The sequence below is a fragment of the Camelina sativa genome, chromosome 16, assembly GCF_030686135.1.
Source record: "Camelina sativa cultivar CO46 ecotype springtype chromosome 16, ASM3068613v1".
Classification (NCBI taxonomy): Eukaryota; Viridiplantae; Streptophyta; class Magnoliopsida; order Brassicales; family Brassicaceae; genus Camelina; species Camelina sativa.
In genome coordinates, this window is record NC_141895.1 from 26857478 (window position 1) to 26879747 (window position 22270).

The 22270-nt window shown below is 36.9% G+C and overlaps 5 protein-coding genes, 1 long non-coding RNA gene and 1 pseudogene across 32 annotated transcripts; 5 read left to right on the forward strand and 2 right to left on the reverse strand.

Annotated features, from left to right (window-relative positions):
• The first annotated feature begins 437 nt into the window (after window positions 1-437).
• LOC104752186 (uncharacterized) lies at window positions 438-3757 on the forward strand. 2 transcript variants are annotated; one of them, XM_010474253.2, is made up of 2 exons: window positions 438-799; window positions 1435-3757. In XM_010474253.2, the coding sequence occupies exon 2, from the start codon at window positions 1598-1600 to the stop codon at window positions 3599-3601; it is 2004 nt and encodes a 667-aa protein (XP_010472555.2). In that variant the 5' UTR covers window positions 438-799; window positions 1435-1597; the 3' UTR covers window positions 3602-3757. The 2 variants fall into 2 exon arrangements, with proteins under 2 accessions (XP_010472555.2, XP_010472556.2); XM_010474254.3 differs by having other exon boundaries at window positions 480-799; window positions 1443-3757.
• A 300-nt stretch (window positions 3758-4057) lies between these two features.
• Window positions 4058-4905, reverse strand: LOC147925996 (uncharacterized). The gene has a single exon (XM_087493359.1). It carries the CDS (start codon window positions 4676-4678, stop codon window positions 4058-4060), a length of 621 nt encoding a protein of 206 aa, XP_087349485.1. The 5' UTR covers window positions 4679-4905.
• Window positions 4906-5265: 360 nt separating this feature from the next.
• LOC104752187 (uncharacterized) lies at window positions 5266-7464 on the reverse strand. The gene is made up of 8 exons (XM_010474255.3): window positions 7286-7464; window positions 7071-7199; window positions 6822-6937; window positions 6631-6712; window positions 6327-6386; window positions 6126-6233; window positions 5828-5873; window positions 5266-5638 (listed from the first exon to the last, which is right to left on the reverse strand). Exons 1-8 carry the CDS (start codon window positions 7373-7375, stop codon window positions 5406-5408), a joined length of 864 nt encoding a protein of 287 aa, XP_010472557.1. The 5' UTR covers window positions 7376-7464; the 3' UTR covers window positions 5266-5405.
• Window positions 7465-7572: 108 nt separating this feature from the next.
• LOC104752188 (pentatricopeptide repeat-containing protein At2g25580 pseudogene) lies at window positions 7573-9844 on the forward strand (annotated as a pseudogene). Its single transcript, XR_015584728.1, has 2 exons — window positions 7573-9495; window positions 9672-9844. The product of XR_015584728.1 is annotated as a pentatricopeptide repeat-containing protein At2g25580 pseudogene (transcript).
• A 725-nt stretch (window positions 9845-10569) lies between these two features.
• On the forward strand, window positions 10570-12829 carry LOC104752190 (uncharacterized). Of its 4 annotated transcripts, XR_015583385.1 has the most exons (7): window positions 10570-10789; window positions 10897-10972; window positions 11189-11259; window positions 11347-11445; window positions 11862-11913; window positions 12340-12428; window positions 12659-12829. It is a non-coding gene; the product is annotated as an uncharacterized LOC104752190 (long non-coding RNA). The 4 variants fall into 4 exon arrangements; XR_015583386.1 differs by having other exon boundaries at window positions 10897-11259; window positions 11528-11913; XR_015583383.1 differs by having other exon boundaries at window positions 10897-11259.
• A 295-nt stretch (window positions 12830-13124) lies between these two features.
• LOC104752191 (uncharacterized) lies at window positions 13125-16021 on the forward strand. Of its 21 annotated transcripts, none has more exons than XR_015584744.1 (8): window positions 13125-13444; window positions 13581-13993; window positions 14074-14403; window positions 14543-14824; window positions 14891-14988; window positions 15300-15378; window positions 15467-15564; window positions 15667-16021. XR_015584744.1 is itself a non-coding variant. In XM_010474263.3 (4 exons), exons 2-4 carry the CDS (start codon window positions 13592-13594, stop codon window positions 14971-14973), a joined length of 1236 nt encoding a protein of 411 aa, XP_010472565.2. In that variant the 5' UTR covers window positions 13125-13444; window positions 13581-13591; the 3' UTR covers window positions 14974-15136. The 21 variants fall into 21 exon arrangements, 2 of the variants coding, with proteins under 2 accessions (XP_010472565.2, XP_010472558.2); XR_015584740.1 differs by having other exon boundaries at window positions 15682-16021; XR_015584742.1 differs by having other exon boundaries at window positions 14543-14816; window positions 15682-16021.
• A 1760-nt stretch (window positions 16022-17781) lies between these two features.
• On the forward strand, window positions 17782-22181 carry LOC147925997 (potassium channel AKT6-like). Of its 2 annotated transcripts, none has more exons than XM_087491929.1 (12): window positions 17782-18336; window positions 18477-18842; window positions 19032-19089; window positions 19174-19491; window positions 19609-19854; window positions 19944-20042; window positions 20128-20160; window positions 20240-20425; window positions 20514-20708; window positions 20829-20904; window positions 21007-21585; window positions 21768-22181. In XM_087491929.1, the coding sequence occupies exons 1-12, from the start codon at window positions 18107-18109 to the stop codon at window positions 22049-22051; spliced, it is 2670 nt and encodes an 889-aa protein (XP_087348055.1). In that variant the 5' UTR covers window positions 17782-18106; the 3' UTR covers window positions 22052-22181. The 2 variants fall into 2 exon arrangements, with proteins under 2 accessions (XP_087348055.1, XP_087348056.1); XM_087491930.1 differs by having other exon boundaries at window positions 17835-18336; window positions 20128-20164; window positions 20244-20425.
• The last annotated feature ends 89 nt before the right edge of the window (window positions 22182-22270 follow it).

Sequence of the window (22270 nt, forward strand, 5' to 3'; positions counted from 1 at the left end):
ATTGTGTAGTATCCTCTCAAAAGACCCATGGAAGAAGGACAATCAAGCCTACTCAAAGAGCCCAGTAAATGCAATGGACTAAAGGTAGATGGGCTTAACATAATTTAACAGTTGCATTACCAACTAAAGATAACGTAATTAAACAGTTCCATTAGTTTAATTATTTGGTTTTAATTCACAACATAATTTATGGATAAATTATATTTTTTTTTATTTACTTTCAAAACTAAAATAAAAAGTCCACTAGTAAATGACTTTCAAAACCATGAGTAAAGCTTTTTAAATCCACTAATGACATTTAAATCCACGTTTAAAGCATTTATAAAACCATTTGACTCTGAAATCCACTAATATTTTAAATCTCTTAAAAACCTTTGTTGAATAACACCCCTAAATCTTTTTAGTCCTTATTTAATTTAATATTTTTAATCCTTTACGTAATTAATCGAACCGGTGCTCCTCTTTTCACTTTTTCAGTCCCAAGATATAAAACAAAGTTTCGTACTAATAAAATTGAAAAAAAAAAAAAAACAATCCACAGCAGCAGTGTGACAAACATCAATTCAGGAATTGAGAGAACCGCCGCCGATTTTTTTGTAAAAGATGATCTAGTTCCGATATCGCTAATCTCCCTTCTCAATTCCAAAAATTGTCTTCTTTTTCTTTTTTTTTTTTGGTTTGGGATCGCTTCGCTACTTGTGTGATTCCATTCTACTCGACTCGGAATCTGTATCGTCACAACAACATAAAAAGTTCCTTCCTTTACCCGTTTCGTTCGCTTCTCTGGTGTCGTCTACATGTAAGATTCAATTCAATCTCCTTAGCTTCTGTATTTTATTACTTCTGGATACTTCGATCCTTAGGTTACTACTGTGAGTTAATTAATACCCACTTGGGATGGGAGTTTTAACATTCGATACTTCAATTTTGGGAAATCTGGTGAATTTCAATATCTTTTTTTTTTTTGAGCGATTTATAATAATTGCTTCAGAATTACGAGTCTTGTCCCTTTAGGTTTAGGATGTTTTATTTTTTAAGACATAACTGCTGAGTTCCTGTCAAAATTAGCATGTTACTTATCCAGACGAGGTTTTACATATCTGGCGATTTAATTTTTAGGGTTTTATTTTATTTCAAAATGGATTATGCAATGCAGCATATGTTTGTTAGTCAAAGATTAAATGTGTCCATGGAATTAATGTTCAATTTGCCCAGTTTATCTTGAATTTTTTTTTTTTTTTTTTTTTTATCATAAGTAGTGCCCTTCTGACATGTTTGGAATCTTTGCTCTTGAGTTGGATCATTTTTGCATTTTTTTTTGATGAGATGTATCCATTGTGACTTTACTTGGGATTGCTCTCATCATTATTTACCCTGTCCGTCCTGTCTATAGATTCCCCCTTGCTCTAATTAATTAACTCATCAAATGTATAGATTTGCAGTGTGTTGGTCCTCAATTCCCCTTGTATCCTATCCAACTACCTGAAGTTTATCTAGAGGAGTGTGTCCAATCCATCTATCGTTCAACCTTTATACCAGTAGCGTTACTGAGAAGTCGCTTTGGTTTCCGAGGAGAGAATAAATTAGGAGACCCTTAATGGACTGTAATAAAGAAGACGCTACGAGGGCTAGAGAGATTGCAAAGAAAAAGTTTTTAGCAAATGATTTTTCGGGCGCCCGGAAGTTTGCCTTGAAGGCTCAGTTCCTGTATCCTGAACTCGATGGAATTGCTCAAATGGTGGCCACGTTTGATGTTCACTTATCTGCTCAGAATATCATATTTGGGGAGATAGACTACTATGGTGTACTTGGTCTGAACCCTGAGGCTAATCAAGAAACAGTGAGGAAGCGCTACAGAAAGTTAGCTGTAATGCTTCATCCTGACAGGAACAAGTCGATTGGAGCAGAGGAAGCCTTTAAGTTTCTTTCGCAGGCTTGGGGTGTGTTCTCTAACGAGGAAAAAAGAGCTGACTATGACCTCAAGAGGAATGTGGGATTGTATGAGAAAGGGAGAGCTTCATCGTCAAGGACTCCAACCAATGGATTTCAGAAAGTTACTAAAGCTAGCAGTAACGCAAACGCAACAAAGGTAAAGAGTTCAAAGAGAGGTATAAAACGGGCAAGTGATGCCTCTGCTGCTGCTGCTACTACTACTTCTACTTCGGCCCAGAAAACAACTGCTGATGGGACCTTTTGGACTGTATGCCGTACTTGCAGAACACAGTATGAATATCATCGTGTTTATCTAAATCAAAACCTCCTGTGTCCCAACTGTCGTAAGCCGTTTATAGCTGTGGAAACGGATCCTCCAGGTTCAGGTTCGATTCGCAAGACCTTTCACGAGCACCAATTCGACTCTCTCCGTCACACAACGGACGGAAGAAAGAAAAATGTATCTGGAAGAGACAACAATGGGGTGTATGGTGAATATGATTCCTTTGAGTGGGGTGTGTTCAATGGAACCAAAAATGCTGCTCATGCTGCACAGACCGGGTCACGAAAAGATGAGGTTGTGCGTAGAGAGTACACCAAAAGGGTGGCTGGTCTCTCATCGACAATTCCTCCGAAAAGAAGAAAGGTTGTGGAAAGTGCAGTTTCTGGTACCAACATTGCTAGTTGTCTTCCTCCCAAGTCACCTGCTGTAAAAAAAATATCAGAGGATGAGCTGAAGAATTTATTGAAGAAGAAAGCTAAGTCAGTAATCAGCAGAAACCTGCAAGAATTATGCACCATGGTCGTTGACACTGATACTGAAACTGATGCAAAGGAAAGGGGAGAAACTGAGGATCTCAATGGTTTTAAAGTAGGTTCTTCAGTAAACAAAAATGCCATTGATACATGCTGCATGGACTATACTTCTGCTACCGAGACGGATTTGAAATCCCTGAGAGCCTTGACAGTAGATGTTCTTGATCCAGATTTCTGTAACTTTGAGAAGGAACGAACTGAAAAGTCATTTAGGGATGACCAGATATGGGCTTCTTACGATTCTCTTGAAGGGATGCCTCGATCATATGTCATGATACATAAGGTTATCTCCGTAGATCCATTCAAGGTCCGTATGAGTTGGCTTACTTCAGTAACAAATGGTGAGCTTAGCTCAACAAATTGGCTTGGTTTTGGTATACCAAAAAGTTGTGGAGAGTTTAGAGTTGGGAAAACCGAAATCTGCAGGTCACCTTACATTTTCTCACACAAAGTAAACCTGGTCAAAGGGAAAAATGGAGAATTCCTTATATATCCTCGAAAAGGCGAAGTATGGGCTCTGTATCGGGAATGGTCCCCTGGCTGGAACTATCTTACAGGATTTGAAACAGTTGAGTACGATATAGTTGAAGTAGTTGAAGGATATACAGAGGGATACGGTGTGTCAGTGGTTCCTCTGGTTAAAGTTGCTGGTTTCAAAGCCGTGTTTCATCACCATGTGGATCCCAAAGATACCAGAAGGATCAGCAGGGATGAAATTTCAAGATTCTCTCACAAGATACCTTCGTATTTACTCACAAGTCAAGAAGCACCCGGTGCTCTCAGAGGTTGCAGACAGCTTGACCCGGCAGCAACACCGTCACAGCATCTTCAAGTTATCGATGATCATCGGTAAGGTGTAAAAGATTCAAACTTTTTTTGTATCTTGGTAATGTAATTTTGCCTAAACTTGAACTGAATGTTTTGTTCCAATTATGGTAACATAGAATCTAGTAGAGCCTACGATGGAGTTTTCGTTGTCTTTATAACTAAAAAGAGGAGCTTTAACAAATCTAAATATTTTCATAAAACTCGCGGCAAAAAAAAAAAACAGTTTAAATACATAGGCATAGACTACTCAAACTATATGTGTCACTACTCCTCGAACTGTGTTCGACGGCAGTGTGCAAGAAAAATTTATAAAGTGAGCTTTTAATTGTACTTTTACTAAGAACTAAAGGTATATTGTTGTATTGATATAACAAACTCCAACGAATGTAGCAGCAAAAGCAGTTTCAATTGCAATACATTAAAAAGACAAAGCATAGATTAGAGTCATAGACTATTCATGAATAATAACAATAGTATATAACTATTGACTCTCCTGCAGCACAATTTTACGGCAGAGAGGGCAAGAATCACACCTAATTAACCACTCGCTGATACATTCTTCATGAAATCGATGCAAACAATGTGGCAATGTTCTAATTTTGTCATCAATGTTGTCGTCATCGTTTAACAAATTCTCCAAACAGATGGGACATGGCGACTTGTTCTCTTCTTCTCGGGTTTCTTCTTCCGCAAGACAAGAAGCGGGAGTCACTGAGAACAGCTTTTGGGTAATAACAACTTCAACGGACATGAGCATCGAGTGTAGAGGCCCAACGCTTAGATTCGCTCGAGCAGCGATCGCCTCGACGATATATTTGGACAAGGGACGATTATGGAGAGGAGAATTGATGAGCGGAAAGAGATGAAGTGGAGTAAACTCGTTGTAAGAGAGATTCAAACAGATTTGTGAGACGGGGAGAGGAGATGCTGGATCAAAACCAGTCCAAGGGATGCTTGTATCGGGTTTGCCGATAGGAGACTTCTTGAATCGCTTAGAGAAGTTGATGCAAACATTGTTGAGGTTCAAGGGTAAAGATGAGGTTAGATTGAACGTCTTCGTAATGAAATTGATTTTCACATCTCCAGACTCCATAGTATCCATTGTCAACAAACTTGTAAAGCAAACACAATAAGAGATGGAAATCGTTAGATGTTGTGAGGAGAACAGAGAAGGGTTGCTGATGTTGTTTATATAAGTTTATGAGAGAGGAGAGATTCGTGCGCTCAATGGTAAATTCCCTTTTTTGTCATTCTTACTTATTACCCTTTTCCTAACTTCTGTTTGTTATTATTTCCTTTTTTTTTTACGGGAACCCTGTTTTTGTTATTTTTTTTTATTTCCTTTTCCTATTAGAACCTGTAGATTTGGATGATTTTATGGAATGAGTTAGTAAGTTAACAGTGATTGGTAGTTTTTAGTGAGATAGATGTGAATCTCGTAAGATAAGGTTAAGAGAATATTGATGTATATCTTAGTTATGTGTATATCAGGAACGTCTCCCAGAACAATAATACAAGCCGATTGGACAGTAGTTTTACTCGGCTTGTTCCCAAAAAGAGTTGTTAACTCCTTTTGTAAATTACGAAATTGCTGCTATGTTGGATCAAATTCAAATTTGAAAATTTATACGAAATCGCTTGATAACTCCTTTTAAAACCATCAAATTTTATGTTTTTAAGAGTTGAAAAAGGCAAAAAAAAAATGCTCTCTTTATTTTCTTCTATAGACAGATCTTTTTTAAGCGGGTACAACAAAATTTGCACCACAATACATTGCTTGATGATTCGCACCACGGGACTGTAGTATTACATGTGCAAATACATCATACTCATACATAGGCACATTCGTTATCTTGTTCGCTCGTAAGAAGTTTCTCTTCCTGCTCCACCCTTTCCAGCCATTTCAGCCCCAGGTCGCATCCTGCTCTTGCAGCGATTTGGAACTGCTCTTTTGCCATCTCTAATGGATTTATCTCAGGATGTTCTGAGTTCTTTCTTGATCTCTTGGGCGGTGAAACTCCCACAGCATTCACTTTGGTTAGAGATTCTGGAACTTGCACACCTGTCCAGTTGATATTTTTAAGCAAGTTAAGTTAACCCACAAAAGCCATAAACGAAACGATGTTGTTGCGTTCCTATGATATAAAGAGTAAGTAGTGACCAAAACAAATGAACTTTGGATAATTGTTAAAGATCTGTTGTAAAAGAAGCAAGATGGGTCTGTACTCTGTGATGAAAGAAAATTACTAACCTCTAAGTAATAGAGATCCATACGCTATAGCAGCACCGGCATGTCCCTGAACATATGTGAGTCAAACTATGGAAACTACAAGAAGATGTGTAACACTTTGCATACTTGCTCTTTCAGATTTATAAAACATTTTGACATCAGACAATGCTTGTTTCGTCAATATTCACAAGTAGAAGATATGATCACTATAGCCCAGAAATTACACTTCTGAGGTTATAGTGAAACAAAAACAGAAACTCACTCTTTTTAAACACTCTTGCATACAAAATAAGAAAGAGTAATCTCGCAAGTTTATTACCTTCTCTGAAGCTCTATGGAAACACCAAATAGCTGAATCCACATCTTGCTTCACACAGTCTCCTGTCAGATACACTGTTCCTAAAAGATAGAGGGCACCTGGATGCAGCTGCAAGTTACCAACCCCCAGGTGAGGTTTCTATGAAACTGCCGCATGATACGTTCGTACAGTTCTCTGAGCAGACAAAAAAATCATTCATACCTGATCAACAGCGTTCTCTATATAGTGAAACGCCTGTTGATCCGACTGGACATGATCATTCTGAAAGAAAGATTACAACTAGTATGAAATGTTGGGCAAGTTTAGGGATGAATAAGAGAAAAATATTAACTACGTAAACTTTCAAATCTGGGGAAACAATGCTGCTCAAGAAGCAGGCATTTCTCAGCTGAGAGTAGCCGACTAAGATAAAGATGAAGATCTAAAGTATCTACATCTGAGGTTCTTAATCTCTAAGCAGTCGGGAACAATTAATATTATACGACAAACTGTAAGGAAGCCTGACCTCGACTCTTAAACGACACCCTAGCTCATATTGAGCATCTGCATTCCCCATGTCTGCAGCTTCGACTAACAAAGCAGCTCCACTGTGATGATCAAAGACAATAACATATGGATGACCAAAAACCGTCTTGCATACATGAAAAAGTTCTTCAAAAAATTACAAGTAAACTATTTGACTAATGATTTAATTACACGGCTTTACACGCTCCAGGAACATGGTACTTCAAGTGCAACTTAGAAAGCCAATATCTAGCATGAGTGTTCAAATTATCAGCTTCCAGAGCAAGTTCAAAGTTCTCTTTAGCTCCCTGAATCATAAAATCATACTTAGAAATATAACCAACAATATAACACACTACATTCAAACAATTTTTTCTTATCCTATAACACAAGATTGCATTTGGAACTTATAGGCATACATAGAAAAGAGTTTAAGCGTACCCTGAGGAGAGGGATAAGGCGACGATCATTGAGTTCACAGTAATCGATAACTCTGTCTACTTCCTTAATCGCGCTCCATCCTTTGGCTACATACTCCATTGCCTTTTTGTTCCTGCTGTGTAATCCTCTCTGATTCAAAACCATAAAACACCACAAACGTAAATCACACAGAACCGATACAAAGAGTTTCCAATGTAAAAAAAAAAATGTTATACTCGCTGATCGAATCCATGGAGTTGATGACGAGCAATCTTCGATTCCGCGGCTACGACGGCTGCTTGCCGGAGAATTAGACGACGAAACATGATTTGATTTGGCCGGAGAAGAAACCTAACCGCCGGAGAATTTTGAAAGAAGCTCGGCGGAATTTAACAAGGCTTAGCTTAAAGTAGTAGCTTTAGTCCACTAAAATTAACTAAGCCCATTAAGGCCCATCACTTGATATTGGTCAATTACAACTTTACCCTCGAGCGTCGATGCTATCGGATTTTCGTTGGAAGTTCATCGCCGTCAAGCCAAACTCACGCCGAACCCCCAAGTTCCGACCAAACTGAGATTCAACTATTATCACTTTGGTCTCTTCTGATGTATAAGAAGATAGCTCGGTTTCCCAGAACGAATCATGTTCTCTCTTTACCCAACGAGAAAAGGATCCATCAAGTTCTGAGGAATCTCTCCACAGCTGTTGAAAGGTTAGATTTTGGAAACTCTAATGAATACCAGATAGAGGATTCGTCACATATGAACAACCCTAGAGAAGGGTTTAAGGGGAGCAGTGGAAATGGGCAAAGCCAGAACCCAACTGGGAGCTATGTGAAAGTTAGTGAAACTCAGAGTTTGGGCTCAAATCATGAGCAGCCGTGGAAGCAGAGTCCTGGTATGTCTAATAATTCGCAGGTCCAATCTCATTATCAAGGCAAATGGTACGGGACAAACTCTGATTATCAGAGTAGTAGTGTAGGATCGTCATGGCATTCTGGTAAGACTGTTGATCGTGACGTATTTGATATGATTAGGGAATTTGAAATATATTGCGAGCAAGAGAATCTAAGAATGGCCTTAACTACTATGGAAAAATTGGAGCTTAAGGGTTATGTTATGGATTTACGTGAACTTATATGGTTATCTCAGCTATGTGGGGAAGAAAATGCTTTTCAAGAAGATAGTGTTTTGCAAGAAGCCAAGGTTTCTGTTCAGGGGAAGATCAGAGCTAAAGTTAACAGTTCAGATGCGGAAGCATTATACTGATTGGACGATTAACGAATTTGATGCATTTTGCAAACAAGGTAAGGTGAAAAAGGCCTTGTGTACAATAGATACATTGGCAAGTCTGAATCATGTTGTGGATTTGATTAGACTTTTACGGTTAGCAAAGGTGTGTGGGGAAGCAGAGGCTTTAGAAGAAGCCAAGGCTGTTCATGGGAAGATTAGTGCTTTGGCTTACCATTTAGATGTTAGTGGTTACCATGTACTGTTAGAAATGTACTCCAACTGTGGGTTGGTGAATGAAGCTGCGAGTGTATTTGAGAAAATGCCTGAGAGGAATTTGGAGACTTGGTACATTACAATAAGATGTTTTGTTTAGCCGCTTCAAAAAAGAAGGAAACAAACCCACTGCTCAACTATTTAGAGGAGTTTTCTATGCATGTGGTATGCTAGGTGATGTTGATGAGGGGCTGTTGCACTTTGAGTCAATGTCCAGAGACTACGGCATCGTCCCCTCCATTGAAGATTATGTTAGCCTCGTTGAGATGTATGCGTTACCCGGATTTTTAGAGGAGGCTGTAGAATTTGTAGAGAAAATGCCGATGGAGCCAAACGTTGATGTGTGGGAAACATTGATGAATCTTTCTCGAGTGCATGGGAATTTAGAACTTGGAGACCAGTGTGCTGATTTTGTTGAATTGTTAGATCCTACACGGTTGAATAAACAATCTCGGGAAGGATTTCTACCGGTCAAGGCATCAGATGTTGAGAAAGAGAGTCTAAAGAAAAGGTCAGGAGTTCATGCTCTTCCCGGAGTCACAAATAAGACGAGTGAATTCAGTGCAGGGGATACTAATCTTCCTGAGAATGATGAACTGTTGGAGCTATTGAGAAATTTAAAGATGCATATGATAGAGGTGGGCTATGTCGCTGATACAAAACCTGCTTTGCATGATATTGACCAAGAGAGTAAAGAAACAGCACTTCTTGGTCATAGCGAGAGAATAGCTTTTGCTCGTGCTGTTCTCAGCACCGCACCCCGCAAACAAATTACTATTTTGAAAAACCTTCGTGTGTGTATTGATTGTCATAACGCATTGAAGGTTATGGCAGATATAGTTGGTAGAGTAGTGACCATGCGAGATGCAAAGAGATTCCACCATCTTAAAAACGGGGCTTGCAGCTGTAATGACTATTGGTGATTAACGACAAAACTGAGGTGTGCTCTATAGAATATGCGTTGCAAAGTTTTTTGGCTCTTATTACTCGTAGATCATCATTTTAGTTTCGTGAGCAGATTTGTGTTTTCTGTCCGAGTCCGATACCTTAGAACACACAGACTCATTATGTATGTTGGAAACTCAGACTCATTATGTATGTTGGAAACTTGGGCAGTGTTGGAAACTTTGGCAGGATGGAAAAACATAAAGCAACAGAATCACAGAGACAAACTGAAATCATAAGCAGCAACTTTGCTATCACGTCTTTTTTTCAGGCAGTTACATCGGGGAGCTGCCATATTGTTGTCACAGATGATAGATCAATCTTATTCTCTTGACCATTTGATGCAGTTTTTCTGTGTCCAGGTTATGCTAAAATATATCATGATTCATGAATGCTATGTAATATGTATTAAACTTGATATTTGTAAACTTAGCACTATCCATATATCACTATAACCCCAAATAACATAGTATTTGTTAATAGAAAATTAGCACTGTTAGTTCCTCATATAAAATATTAACTAGATGTTCACCCGCGGTACACCACGGGCTATTTTTTACTTTTAAACAATTTAATTACTGTTTTATAAATTTTAAGTGAACAATATGTTAACTCAATATTATGTACTGCATAAGTAGTATGTTTGTGGTGTATTGTGTTATAGTGAAGTTAGAATATCATATTGTTAATTAAATTTTATGTGGTATAAAATGTACAGATTTTTTTATGTGTCTATTTTATTTGCAATGTATAGATAATAGTATTTGAAATTATTTTGATTTTTTAAAATTATATGCTTATAATATATTGTGACATTGTAATTTAGTTTGTTTCATCTATTTATAATTAGATACTTTGGAATATATAGTTTTGTTGTGCATATAAATTCTATGATATAATCTTTTTAATTTTTGATATTTTAAACTTTCATCCATACTATGATACGTATGTCTATAAAATAATAATAATTAAATAAAATAAAAAATTTTGTTATACAGAGATATATGAGTCGTATCTTCTTCTTCTAAAATTGGGAAAGTTGATCTTTTATTATTCATTATGGTCTTGATCGACTAAATAAGTGAGATATGGGAAAACAATGTTCTCATATCTTCTTCTTCTTTCCTTAGCAACAAAGCGCACCTCTATTATTTAAGTCAGAGAAAGTAAATCGGGTTAAAATTCATTTCATGATTTCAGTTTTGAGTAGATTAGACAAAAAGAGTACCGATTTCATCACATCCTAATCGAGAATTCCAAATCTATTCAAATTTTGGAATAGTTCCAAGGTAAATTACTCTGTTTCTTTCTCTTTCTTTTTTTTCCTAATAATTCGATCCAATATAGATGTAATTACATACATATGTTAATAGATTGTTTGGCAATTTGAATGTAGATTCTCAAATATGGAAAGAAATTAATTGAGGATTGCTTTTCTGATAAAGTGAGCGAATGATTTCTACAATTCTGAGGTGATGACCCTATGATGATTCACCGAATATGATGTCCTGCAAATATTAGATTATGGCATAGATAAATGACTTCCAAATCATGTCAACATAAATAATGTATTCACATCTAAAACCCAAGCTGCAATTAGAAAGCTAAGTACATTTTAACTTCACACTAATTTGTCATCAATAAGTTAGTGTATTCATAATTTTAATGACTATTGCTTAACTTTGCAGGTTACTTTTATTTCTATGCAAGAGATAATATAAGTATCAGTAATAGTACATCAAATGGAAAGGAAAAGATGGTGAGTAATAGAGGAAGCTGTTTCAGTTCTAATTATCAAGCTTTACTGTTAGTTTTATATAAAGATAATTGTTTTTGATTTCGTCAGGTGCAAGCTCATAAATGTAACAAACTACTTGTGCCAACAACAACTGTCTTCACCTTACCAAAAAAAACAACAACTGTCTTCAGTTCTATACAGATTCAGGTTAGTATATGTAGTAAATGTGTTTGCTTGGTAATTCTATCTGTAAATTGAAGATTTCATCAGACCATACTCGCAAATGCAGATGTAAACAATTCATCGAATAGGAAATCAAGTGCAAGAACAAAGATGTTAATGGACTAATATTGAAAAACATTGTAGATTAGCGATTGAGGGTTGCTTTCAACATGAAATCATCGATTGATTTAGGCTTGTAGGCCAATCAAGGGTAATTGAAATTATCTTATGTTCAAGAGAATCAATTGTAACGGGGTTATAAGGTTGTTTTTCTTCCAAGTAGCTCTAAGTGTGGGTCGATTCTTATGGTTGTTATGGCTCTTTCCATGCAAACCTCTGTTCTTCTTTACTTGTGATGCGAGACCTCTAACCTCATGATGCTTGTGAACATGGTTATCCAGTTGATTCTCATTTCGTTACAGACTGCGTTATGACCCGGAAAAGGAAAAGAAGGTGAGGGAAAAAAATAGAAGTGTTATTAGTAGTTCATAAATCGGATTTCTAGACTCGAACACAGCCACACTTGGAGCTACCTAGATGGTTTTGTTTAGTTAACATGACTTATATGTTGATTAGATAAGTAACTTAAAGAATCAAATAAAGTATAGAAAGAGAGCAAGATGTTTAAGTTCTAATCATCAACCTTTATGACTACCTTCTTCACCCAAAGGTCTTAATGAAAACCCATTCACCAACAGGGAGCCTATTGATATATTTGGAAACCAAATCCTTCTTTACTAAGGAATGAATTTTTGTACCCTGAAATGAATAAAGAAAAACTGTATTAGTAGTCGTATTTAATAGGTAGATCTTTACCACTTCATCTGACAAAACCATAAAATCATCTTCGAGAGTTTCACCAGTGGCTTGTGTGTACAGATGCCACGAATGGAGAATGAACCCTCCAAGCTGTTTTGTATGATCTGAGGAAGGCAAAAGTAGCAACCAAGCGATCTTCAAGGTTTTAAGTAAGCTTTTGTGTGTTTTGTATTAGTGAGGATGGTAATTGGCGTGATGGTTTATAGTATTTATAGGCTAATCATTAGGTCGATAATTCTTATAATCTTTTGATGCCAAAATCACGGCTTTAGAAACTAATTAGGTAGAAAATCTTTTGTAATCGGTTTTATTTTGGAAGATTGAAGGAATATTATACTCTTTGGCATTTATTATTGTTTCTTTAATTTGATTTTTCCAGATATTAGAGGAAAAGATGGAAAGAGATATCTTGTAAAATCTGGTTTGTTGGAGAGAAGGAAAAGCCGTGAATCCGTGATATCGGCTAGGAGATCTTATACTCGACAATTAATTGTGTTAATATATAGATTTCTGTAAAATGTAAATTTTGGTTGTTAAAATTTATACATTAAATTTTAAATATTTAATATTAAATGATAATAGCAGTCTTGTAAATAGGTGGCAAATTTAAGATTTATTTGCTAAATATACTTGAAAAAAAAAATATATATATATATATATATAGATGAATTCTTTCAGTGTTAAATCTGATATATATGATACTACTAAATAAAAAGTGGATCTGCGCACCAGATCATTATGGATTTAATGGGTCAGATCAATTCATTTTGGCCCAGTAATGCAATGAGCAGGCAAGTAGTGGTACTTTTTTTTGGCATATCTCCTCTAACTAATAGTGTATGTTCAATTTTAAAATGGTAGAATATCTTTCTAGCTTGTGGGATTAATTATCTACTAATATTTGCCTATTATTCTACAAAAAAAATAAAACTAATATTCTACCCAAAAAAAAAAAAAAATATTTGCATATTTGTCAAATCTTGGCTTGGTAAGCCTGATTTCAAGAATTTAATGACGCCAAGTTTCGTTTGTATATTTTATTTCATTAAGAAGTGAAGCCCTAATTCCCCAATTCCTCTTCCGTTAGTTCGTTCACAAAACCCCTTAGAAATACAGAGGAAATAATTCTCAAAATCTTACGGTGATCATCAAACTTGCTTACAAGGTATGTTCTTATCCAATTCTTCTACACCCTTCATCGATACTTTTTTTAGTTGCTTTATTGGTTTTTTTGTTTTTCTCTCAGATTCTAAAGAAGTGTTTGATTTTTTTTTTTTTTTTTTTTTTTTTTGTGTGTGCAGGAATAAAGATCATGAGATTCAGAAAAGGAAGTAGAATTGAGGTGTTTAGCCACAAAGAGGCACCGTATGGTGCGTGGCGATCAGCGGAGATTATATCTGGTAATGGTCATACTTATGGTATTAGATATTACTCTTTCGAACTTTCCAACAATGAGGCTGTTGAGGAGAGAGTTCCAAGGAAGATGATCAGGCCGTGTCCACCTCAAATAGATGTAGATAGATGGGAAGCTGGTGATTTGGTTGAGGTTCTTGATAACAATATTTCCTGGAAAGCTGCTACGGTTCTGAAGGAGTTGTCTGGAAGATATTATGCGGTTCGGTTGCTTGATGCCGCGGTCGAACTCACAGTTCACAAAGTGAACCTCAGGGCTCGGCAATCTTGGCAAGATGAAAGATGGGTTGTGGTTGGAAAGGTAAGTCTTTAACTTTTTGTATCCTTTGATTGTTAGTGGAGTTACACGATGACTAAACTGTTTTATAATAATCTTTACAGGTATCTTGTTCTCTTAAGTCCTCCACGCTGACTGGATCAGATGTACACCAGAATCTAAACCCGCTTTTGAACAGTGTGGTGCCTCAGGAGACTAGTATTGCTTCTTTGAAGAGATCTTCACCTTGTGATTGGTCTGAGTCTGCTGAATCATGTACGAGAAGTCCTAAGAAGGTAAGAGCATTGGAGGGAGAGAGATATCAGCACTGGTTTGCTTCTTCTTCTTCTTCTTCTTCTTCAGCGGAGAAGGCTGCTTCTGAACGTATGGGTGGTAAATTGAATGTGCAAACTTCGTTTAACAAGAAGAAAACTGGTTTCCGACAAATGGTCAGGGTAAGATCAAAAAGATTTAGTGAATTTGTTGGTACAGGAAGCTCAGTCTCTAATGGTTGTTATGATACTGATGCATGCTCCGTTGGTAGTTGTAGCCCTATTAGTTATGATGAGAATGACATACCAACTTGTTTTCTAGATGGTCCTAGTCAAGGTGCCGACTCTTGTAGTAGTGATGCAGAATCTTCAAAAGAAGCATTTGGGCTCAGAGAAGAAGCTAGTTGGGAACATTCGTTAGCAAGTGGTGGAGCAGTGAGATCCTCTAGGCCTGAACTATACACTTACTGCAGAACTCTGGGGAAACTATTTGCTTCCGGTCCCCTTAATTGGGATCAGGAAGCATCACTAACCGATCTCCGACTTTCTCTTCATATATCAGTTGATGAACATCTGATGGAGCTAAGAAATCTAAAGTCGGCTGGTACTTATAGTTAATTTTGTTAGTATAAAATCTTCTCTGTTTGATCCTTGACAGTCTTATCTACAGGTGTTGGACATACTTCCCTGCAATGTGGAATCAACTGTTATATGTTGTTCTTTTTACAGAGGGTTCTTATAATGATTGTATAGACAGCAGAAGGGAAAGTATGTACGGAAACTCTGACCTTAATGAAAATTTCCAATCCTTAATTGTATTTTATTTCTTCTTATAGTCAGGCTAATTCCTTTGTTGTAATTTCTGGATAATTATATTTAAAGAAAAGTTATAGTATCCAAGCTTTAACTTGAGTTATATTTTGGAGTCTTCCGTTGTTCGGAAGCTGTCTTTTATTCATATATATGTAGCTATCTTTTACTGATATGTATACCTCAGTTTCTTGTGCTTAAGCTTCTTGATGAGATGAGTTACTTGTATATTTAGTGGTGGATTATTGAACTTCCCCTACATTTTTCAGGAACAGCTTAGCAATGTCAGGTGCCTGCAGATATGATTGCTTCTAGAGATCTCTTACTCTGATGCTTGGGGTTTGAATGGTGTAAAACACAATGCCCCTTCTTTCTCAAATACATAACTGGAATTGTGCTAGGTGTTTTTTGGCTAGACATAATTGATTTGTTTCAGGTTTTCTTGGGCTAGCTACGTGCACAGGCTTTGGACTGGTCCTAGCCTAATGAGAATCATCTACAGTTTGGTTGAATAAGTTTGTGAAAGATTGGTAGGTAGGTATTAAGTGCACTAAATAGAGAGTTCATCTTCATGATAACATATGCCCTGTCTATACCTGAGAGAGTATTGAGTTGTGCCAAATATTTTGATAGTAGTCTTTGCTCTTTCAGGTTGTGACATTTTAACCTGACTTACAGAGGTGCGGGGTTCATATGTTAACATAAATCAAATTTATCCAGCTACTAATTCCTCTAATTGGGCTGTGGCATACTCACTTGTTTGTCAAGTATAACTTCACTCTTCAGCTAAAGAAATTGAGAAAAGGAAGAGGAAGAAGACAGAAGAAGAATCCTTGTGAAGATGTATCATTCACTTTTTAGGTTTTATACCTGTCATATGTAATGATGTTCGTATGCCTTGACTACTTTTTATATAATATCTGTTTTGTACTAACTTACTCTAATACCCCAATTTTAATACTAACAATAAATAGTGTTTGTGATTCTCTAATAACCCAATTTTATGGTTGCTACAAAACTTATAAACAACATTATCGAAGTCACAACTGAATAATGTCTGACTTATTTTCAACGGCTGACCACTTAAATTGATAGGGTACAACAGTGCACTCGATAAACCAAAATTACAAGTAATATCTTTGTGACTATATAGGTCAGTAAAATATGTTTCTTAAGGTTCGAATCCCACAGCGTGATAAACAGTGAATTTTTGTGGAAATTGGGCTTATGGACCTTTTTTTGCTTGGAAGAATTAGGTTGTTAAAGAGTTAAGATGTTAAAGAATTAGGTTGCTAAAGATATATGCTAGGTTATTATAGAGATAAGCTAGGTTGTTAAAGAATTAGAGATCTGATAGGATCGATGATAGCGAAAGTGATGAGATGAGATGTGAGAGGTGTAGCCTGTGAATATGGGGTTAGGTATATTGCAAGATTGTTTGTTCGGTTTGGGGTGCATCGTCATGCATATTGTGTTTTGACCAGGCTACGGCTTGGTAACAGCTGATGAGCCATAGATGGAGACATATGCTTATCATATGTTTATTCACTTTTCAGTCATGCTTTGATTGTTGTTTGATGCTAAATGCTTTAATAGATTATTTGAAAGCAAATTATTTGACTATTATATGTCTATGTGATCTTTGTGTATGTCTTGTGATTATATGGATCATGTGGACAAGAAGAATCGTTATGATTCACTTGTTGCTCACATTTCTATTAAAAAAAAGAGCATGTGAGGACTACTAGAAGTGGGTGCCTTAGGAAGATTGTAATGTTTCGTTTAAGACTCTCTGTCCTTAAGTTTATGATTTCAATTGGACTTCAGTTATTTCAGCTAAGAGTTTTAAAACGCATGTATTGTTGTTGACATCGTTGTTTTCAAATACCTTTTATAAGTATCCATTGAATAAAACTCTGAGATTTTTCTATGTGGTATTTTGGACACGGATTGGGTGGGGTGTCACATCAGCACTCAAATAGCAATAACATTAGCATATACAGCAAATCACGATGAGACAAATATTGCACTTTGTGAATGGGGACATTGTATGCTATAAATATCAACTTCACTTTAAAACAAGACAACCCGGTCAAACCAATGCCTAATGGATCTTAGATGCATTAATAAAAGATTGAATGTGTCATGTGTGCGTACACAATGGTTGTTGAAAATTCTGACGCTTTCCATTTTTCCACATATAAACTATGGTGGTTGATGAATTTTCTACAGAAAAGGAACCACTATATATGCAAATCATTGGCGAAATCATGTAAGCTCAATATGTGGGGGTAAAGCATTGTCCTCGTGCAGGTGATATAGAAAGAAAAAAAATTGATGACGGATTTCAACTTAACACATTTTAGCTGAAACGTGTACATAATGGCCGTAAAGAGAGGTAATGTTGTGCCACCTTTCATGTAACAATTTAGTGAGACTTTACATAAATGGTGGTAAAAAGAGGTAATATGGATTATTGAGTGAACATTACAAAACTTAATTATTTTTATTTTAGTTTAAGATAGTTTTAAAACCAAAGTGAATATAACTTTAAGTTCGCAAATTTTTAAACTTTTTACTTTTTTTCCGCAAACTTTTTTCTTTTTAAAAAAAAAATAAAAATTTCACAACTTTATACAAATAATTTAGTTTTTTTTTTACAGAGAAAAATCCGAATATAACATTTAACGTTTCTTCTGTGTCAATCCTAGATTACCAAAGTATATAGATAGCAAGTAACAATATTCTGTTGCCTAGAACAAAATGGTAATAAATATGTCAATTTGTTAATTTTGAAAATTTCCACGATCATTTAGAGACCAGTTAACCTAAATTTACTTGCTATTTTTATGGCTAAAGAAGAGAAAAATGGAGGGAAGAAAAAAAAAACAGTTCCGTGTTGAGAGCCCACAAGAAAACAAAAAGATAGAAACAAACGTAATTAACCAAATAATAATAAATAAGATATAAGAAGAAAATTAGAAACCGGCGATTTCGGAGGAGATCGCAAACCTTGCGTGTGTCTCCGCAAGGGATTTTGGAGGAAGAAGAAGAGATCGAAAGATCTAAAAAAAAAATGGAGAAGAAGAAGGTATGGTTTTGGGGTGTGAAGGACGACGAAGAAGATGGAGGAGGAAGAGCCAAGGACGCAGAGGATGAAGTAGCTGACCATTTGTCTCGAGATGGAACCATGAGTCAGTATAGCCTTAGCAAAGGCCTTCTTCCTCCTCTTGGAGCCAGCGCTCTTTCCTCTCGTGATGTCATCCTCCGTCGCTTCATCGTCTCTCCCTTCGATCCCCGTTACAGGTCTGCTTTTTACAAAAAAAAAAACTAGGGTTTCAATTCTATCGACGCATATTGCTTAAGATTTTGCACTTATATAATAATGTTGGAAAATTCTGAATATTATGCATTGCTAAATCTGTAAAACTATGTTTTTTTTATAGAGCGTGGGAGACGTTTTTGGTGTTTTTGGTGCTCTACACAGCTTGGGCGTCGCCTTTTGAATTTGGGTTTCTGCAAAAGCCAAGAGCACCTCTCAGTATTCTCGATAACATTGTCAACGGGTTTTTCGCTGTTGATATTATCTTGACGTTTTTTGTTGCCTTTTTAGACAAGGTAACTTATCTCCTTATCGATGATCCAAAGAAGATAGCTTGGAGATATACGTCGACTTGGCTTGCTTTTGATGTGGTTTCCACATTTCCTTACGAAAGTTTCGGGAGTTTGCTTCATGAGAGTATTCAGGGTTATGGAATTTTTAGTATGCTTCGTCTGTGGCGTCTTCGGAGGGTCAGTAATTGTTTTGCCAGGTGAGTTTGGACTAGTGTTATAAGTATATATCATCTATGGTTTTCGCCGGTTTAAGCTCGATCGCTCTTATTCCAGCTAAAACGTTTGAGTTGCAGCTGGTATACGTAGATGAATTATTGTGTACTTCAGTTTCCTGAATCTATTATTCTCTATATATGGTGAGTGTGACATTGAACTCTTCTTTTCAGGTTAGAGAAAGATAGGAAATACAGCTACTTTTGGGTTCGCTGCACGAAGCTTCTCCTTGTTAGTAGCTATATGTCTACTTGTTACACTGACCATTTTTTTAGTTGTCAATTTACAGTACTGATCGGGTGGTAATGCATGCAGGTTACTCTATTTGTGATTCATTGTGGTGCTTGCTTCCTTTATTCCATTGCTTCACATTATCCAGACCCTTCCAAGACATTTATTGCATTAACAGATGAAAACTGGAAACAGTCTCCTATTGCGGTGCGGTATAACACGGCAATGTATTGGTCTATAACTACTTTCTCCACAACAGGTTATGGTGATATACATGGTGTTAACTCAAGAGAGATGACTTTCATTCTTTGCTACATGGTTTTTAATCTTGGATTATTAGCATATATAATTGGTAATATGACCAACTTGGTGGTTCATGTAACCGGCCGCACCAGAAAATTTGTAAGTTCTGTTTACCCGTACAGTTATCTCATAAGGAATAATCAGATACTTATGTCAAAGAAACAAAAGATGTTGAATGCATTTTTCATGAGTCTTATGCATTTTGCATTATTTCAGAGAGATACCATCCAAGCCGCTTCTGGGTTTGGTCAAAGGAACAATCTGCCAGTGCGCTTGCAAGATCAGATGGTGGCTCATTTGTGTTTGAGGTACAGAACTGATTCAGAAGGCTTACAGCAGCAAGAAATCATCGATTCCCTTCCCAAAGCTATTCGCTCCAGCATATCGCATTACCTGTTCTATGAAGTTGTTGACAAAATCTATTTGTTCCATGGAATCTCCAATGATCTTCTTTTCCAGTTGGTAATGTTTCCCCACAGCGCACGGAGCACCGTATGCTAAAATGTGGTCATTTTATTCACAGTAAGTTTTAATTTATGGTAATATTGTAGGTTACTGAAATGAAAGCAGAGTATTTTCCTCCCAAAGAAGATGTGATTTTGCAGAATGAAGCACCAACAGACTTCTACATATTGGTGACAGGAGCTGTTGTAAGTGTTTTGAGTAAATCAGTTGAACAGTCTTTCTAACTATAAAAATATTGTATTATTCTTAACACATTCCTTTATCCTTCAGGACATAATTGCACGTGTAAATGGAGTGGAGCAGGCAAGTCTAGTTTTAAGTATTTTAAAAGATACGATTGTGTTCTTATGTGGTAATGTTTGTGTGTATGTGTTTTTTACAGGTAGTTTCTGAAGTACAGAGAGGAAGTGTATTTGGTGAAGTTGGGGTACTATGTTACAGACCGCAGCTGTTTACTGTTCGTACCAAGCGATTGAGTCAGTTGCTTCGTCTGAACCGTACAGTACTCTTAAATCTTGTTCAGGCAAATGTAGGAGATGGAGCAATAATTATGAATAATCTTCTTCAGGTATGTCTGAATCCTCTCTTCCTTTCTATTTGGTAAACGGTTGACAGCCAAGAGCAGTTCCATAACAGATATGTTCTGGTTGATGCAGCATTTAAATGACTCAGAAGATCCAGTGATGAAAGGAATTTTGGCTGATACAGAACACATGTTGGCTCAAGGGAAAATGGATTTACCTCTCAGCTTATGTTTTGCTGCAGACAGAGGAGATGATTTATTGCTGCATCAGTTACTAAGACGAGGCTCAAGCCCTAATGAAATTGATAAAGACGGGCGAACTGCGCTGGTAAGCCCCAACCTGCCTCTGTATATATATATCATATACCATCATCCTCATTTTGATGCCAAAACAAGAAAGAAAATAAAGAGTTGCTTACTCTCTATGTTTCTTATCTGTATATCTCAGCATATAGCAGCATCAAAAGGGAGCCATTATTGCGTCGTTTTACTTCTTGAAAATGGAGCAGATCCTAACATTAGAGGTAAGTAGTAAATAGTGTCTCACTTGGTAAAATTAGCTAAGATCATGTAGTTGGATTGAAAGAAAACTAATTTATCGGTTGCTCGTATACATTTGTTTACAGATTCAGAAGGTAATGTACCCTTGTGGGAAGCAATCATAGGGAGACATAGCGGAATTGCTAAACTCCTTGCAGAGAACGGAGCAAAGTTAAGCTTAGACTCAGTGAGCTATTTCGCGTGCTTAGCCGTGGAAAGAAACAGCTTAGACATACTCAAAGACATCCTCAAATACGGCGGCGATGTCACACTCCCTGACGGAAACGGAACCACAGCCTTACACAGAGCAGTGTCAGAAGAACAATTGGAGATTGTTAAGTTCTTACTAGACCAAGGTGCTGATTTGGACAGGCCGGATTCTTACGGGTGGACACCTCGTGGTCTTGCCGAGCATCAAGGGCATGAAGATATCAAAACCTTGTTTCATAATCATAGGCCCGTGGAGAAGAAACCGAAACCTATCCCTGGAATACCTCAGGTTCCTGTGACAGGAAAGCCATTGATGAAGTATAGTAGTGAGCCTACAATGCATTCAGGAGAAATGCCTCTTGTCAGAGAAGGAGGTCAGGTTGTGGTTTCTCAGAGACGCAAACTTAATAACTTCAGAAACTCGCTCTTCGGATTCATTTCAGCTGCAAATACCGGTAAAACCCGCCTCACCTCTCCATTTGATCTCCTAATACTCGTTGCTTTCTCGTCAAGTAACCATAATTTTCAGAACTTTTCACACAACTAGAGCCATCTCTTGTTCTATTTCGACATGGTAATCAAGGCATTTAGCAGAATTCAAAACTTGGTCTTGAGTGCGTTTATTTATTTTTAACAGCTGATGATGGAGGGGAGCCTTCAAGAAGCCCAGCAGTTCCTATAGGAGGAGGAGGAGGAGGAGGAGGAAGTATGTTTTATCCGGCTAGAGTGACCATTAGTTCGCCGGAAAATAACGGTGGAAAAGTGATATTGTTACCGAATTCAATGGAAGAGCTATTGGAAATTGGTGAGAAAAAGATGGGTTTCGTGCCAACTAAAGTACTTACAAGAGAAGGAGCTGAAATTGACGACATCACTCTTATTAGAGATGGTGATTTTCTCATTCTTTCAAGAGATCCTTGATTCAAACTCTCTTTCGTTTTTGTTTTATTTTAAACAAACAAACAAAATGGCAGCCTTAACGCAAAACTCGCAAACCATGGTCAAGCTGAATTTATTTAGTGGTGATATGATAGCATTATTATAGCGTAAATCGTACGTAATTAAGCCCCAATCAACTCCGCATTGAAACATCTTTTGGATTTTTTTCTTTCTTTTGTAGAAATATTCTCTAACAACCTC

Coding starts and splice junctions, on each gene's coding strand:
- LOC104752186 (XM_010474253.2), top strand. CDS start 1,598: ATGGACTGTAATAAAGAAGACGCTACGAGGGCTAGAGAGATTGCAAAG.
- LOC147925996 (XM_087493359.1), bottom strand. CDS start 4,678: ATGGATACTATGGAGTCTGGAGATGTGAAAATCAATTTCATTACGAAG.
- LOC104752187 (XM_010474255.3), bottom strand. CDS start 7,375: ATGTTTCGTCGTCTAATTCTCCGGCAAGCAGCCGTCGTAGCCGCGGAA. Junction 6,713..6,821: donor CCTGGAGCGTGTAAAGCCGT/GTAATTAAATCA, acceptor TGATCATCACAG/TGGAGCTGCTTTGTTAGTCG. Junction 6,387..6,630: donor GGTGTCGTTTAAGAGTCGAG/GTCAGGCTTCCT, acceptor TCTTTCTTTCAG/AATGATCATGTCCAGTCGGA.
- LOC104752191 (XM_010474256.3), top strand. CDS start 13,592: ATGAGATTCAGAAAAGGAAGTAGAATTGAGGTGTTTAGCCACAAAGAG. Junction 13,994..14,073: donor GATGGGTTGTGGTTGGAAAG/GTAAGTCTTTAA, acceptor TAATCTTTACAG/GTATCTTGTTCTCTTAAGTC. Junction 14,817..14,890: donor ATGGAGCTAAGAAATCTAAA/GTCGGCTGGTAC, acceptor TCTTATCTACAG/GTGTTGGACATACTTCCCTG.
- LOC147925997 (XM_087491929.1), top strand. CDS start 18,107: ATGGAGAAGAAGAAGGTATGGTTTTGGGGTGTGAAGGACGACGAAGAA. Junction 18,337..18,476: donor CCCTTCGATCCCCGTTACAG/GTCTGCTTTTTA, acceptor TTTTTTTTATAG/AGCGTGGGAGACGTTTTTGG. Junction 18,843..19,031: donor GTCAGTAATTGTTTTGCCAG/GTGAGTTTGGAC, acceptor TCTTCTTTTCAG/GTTAGAGAAAGATAGGAAAT.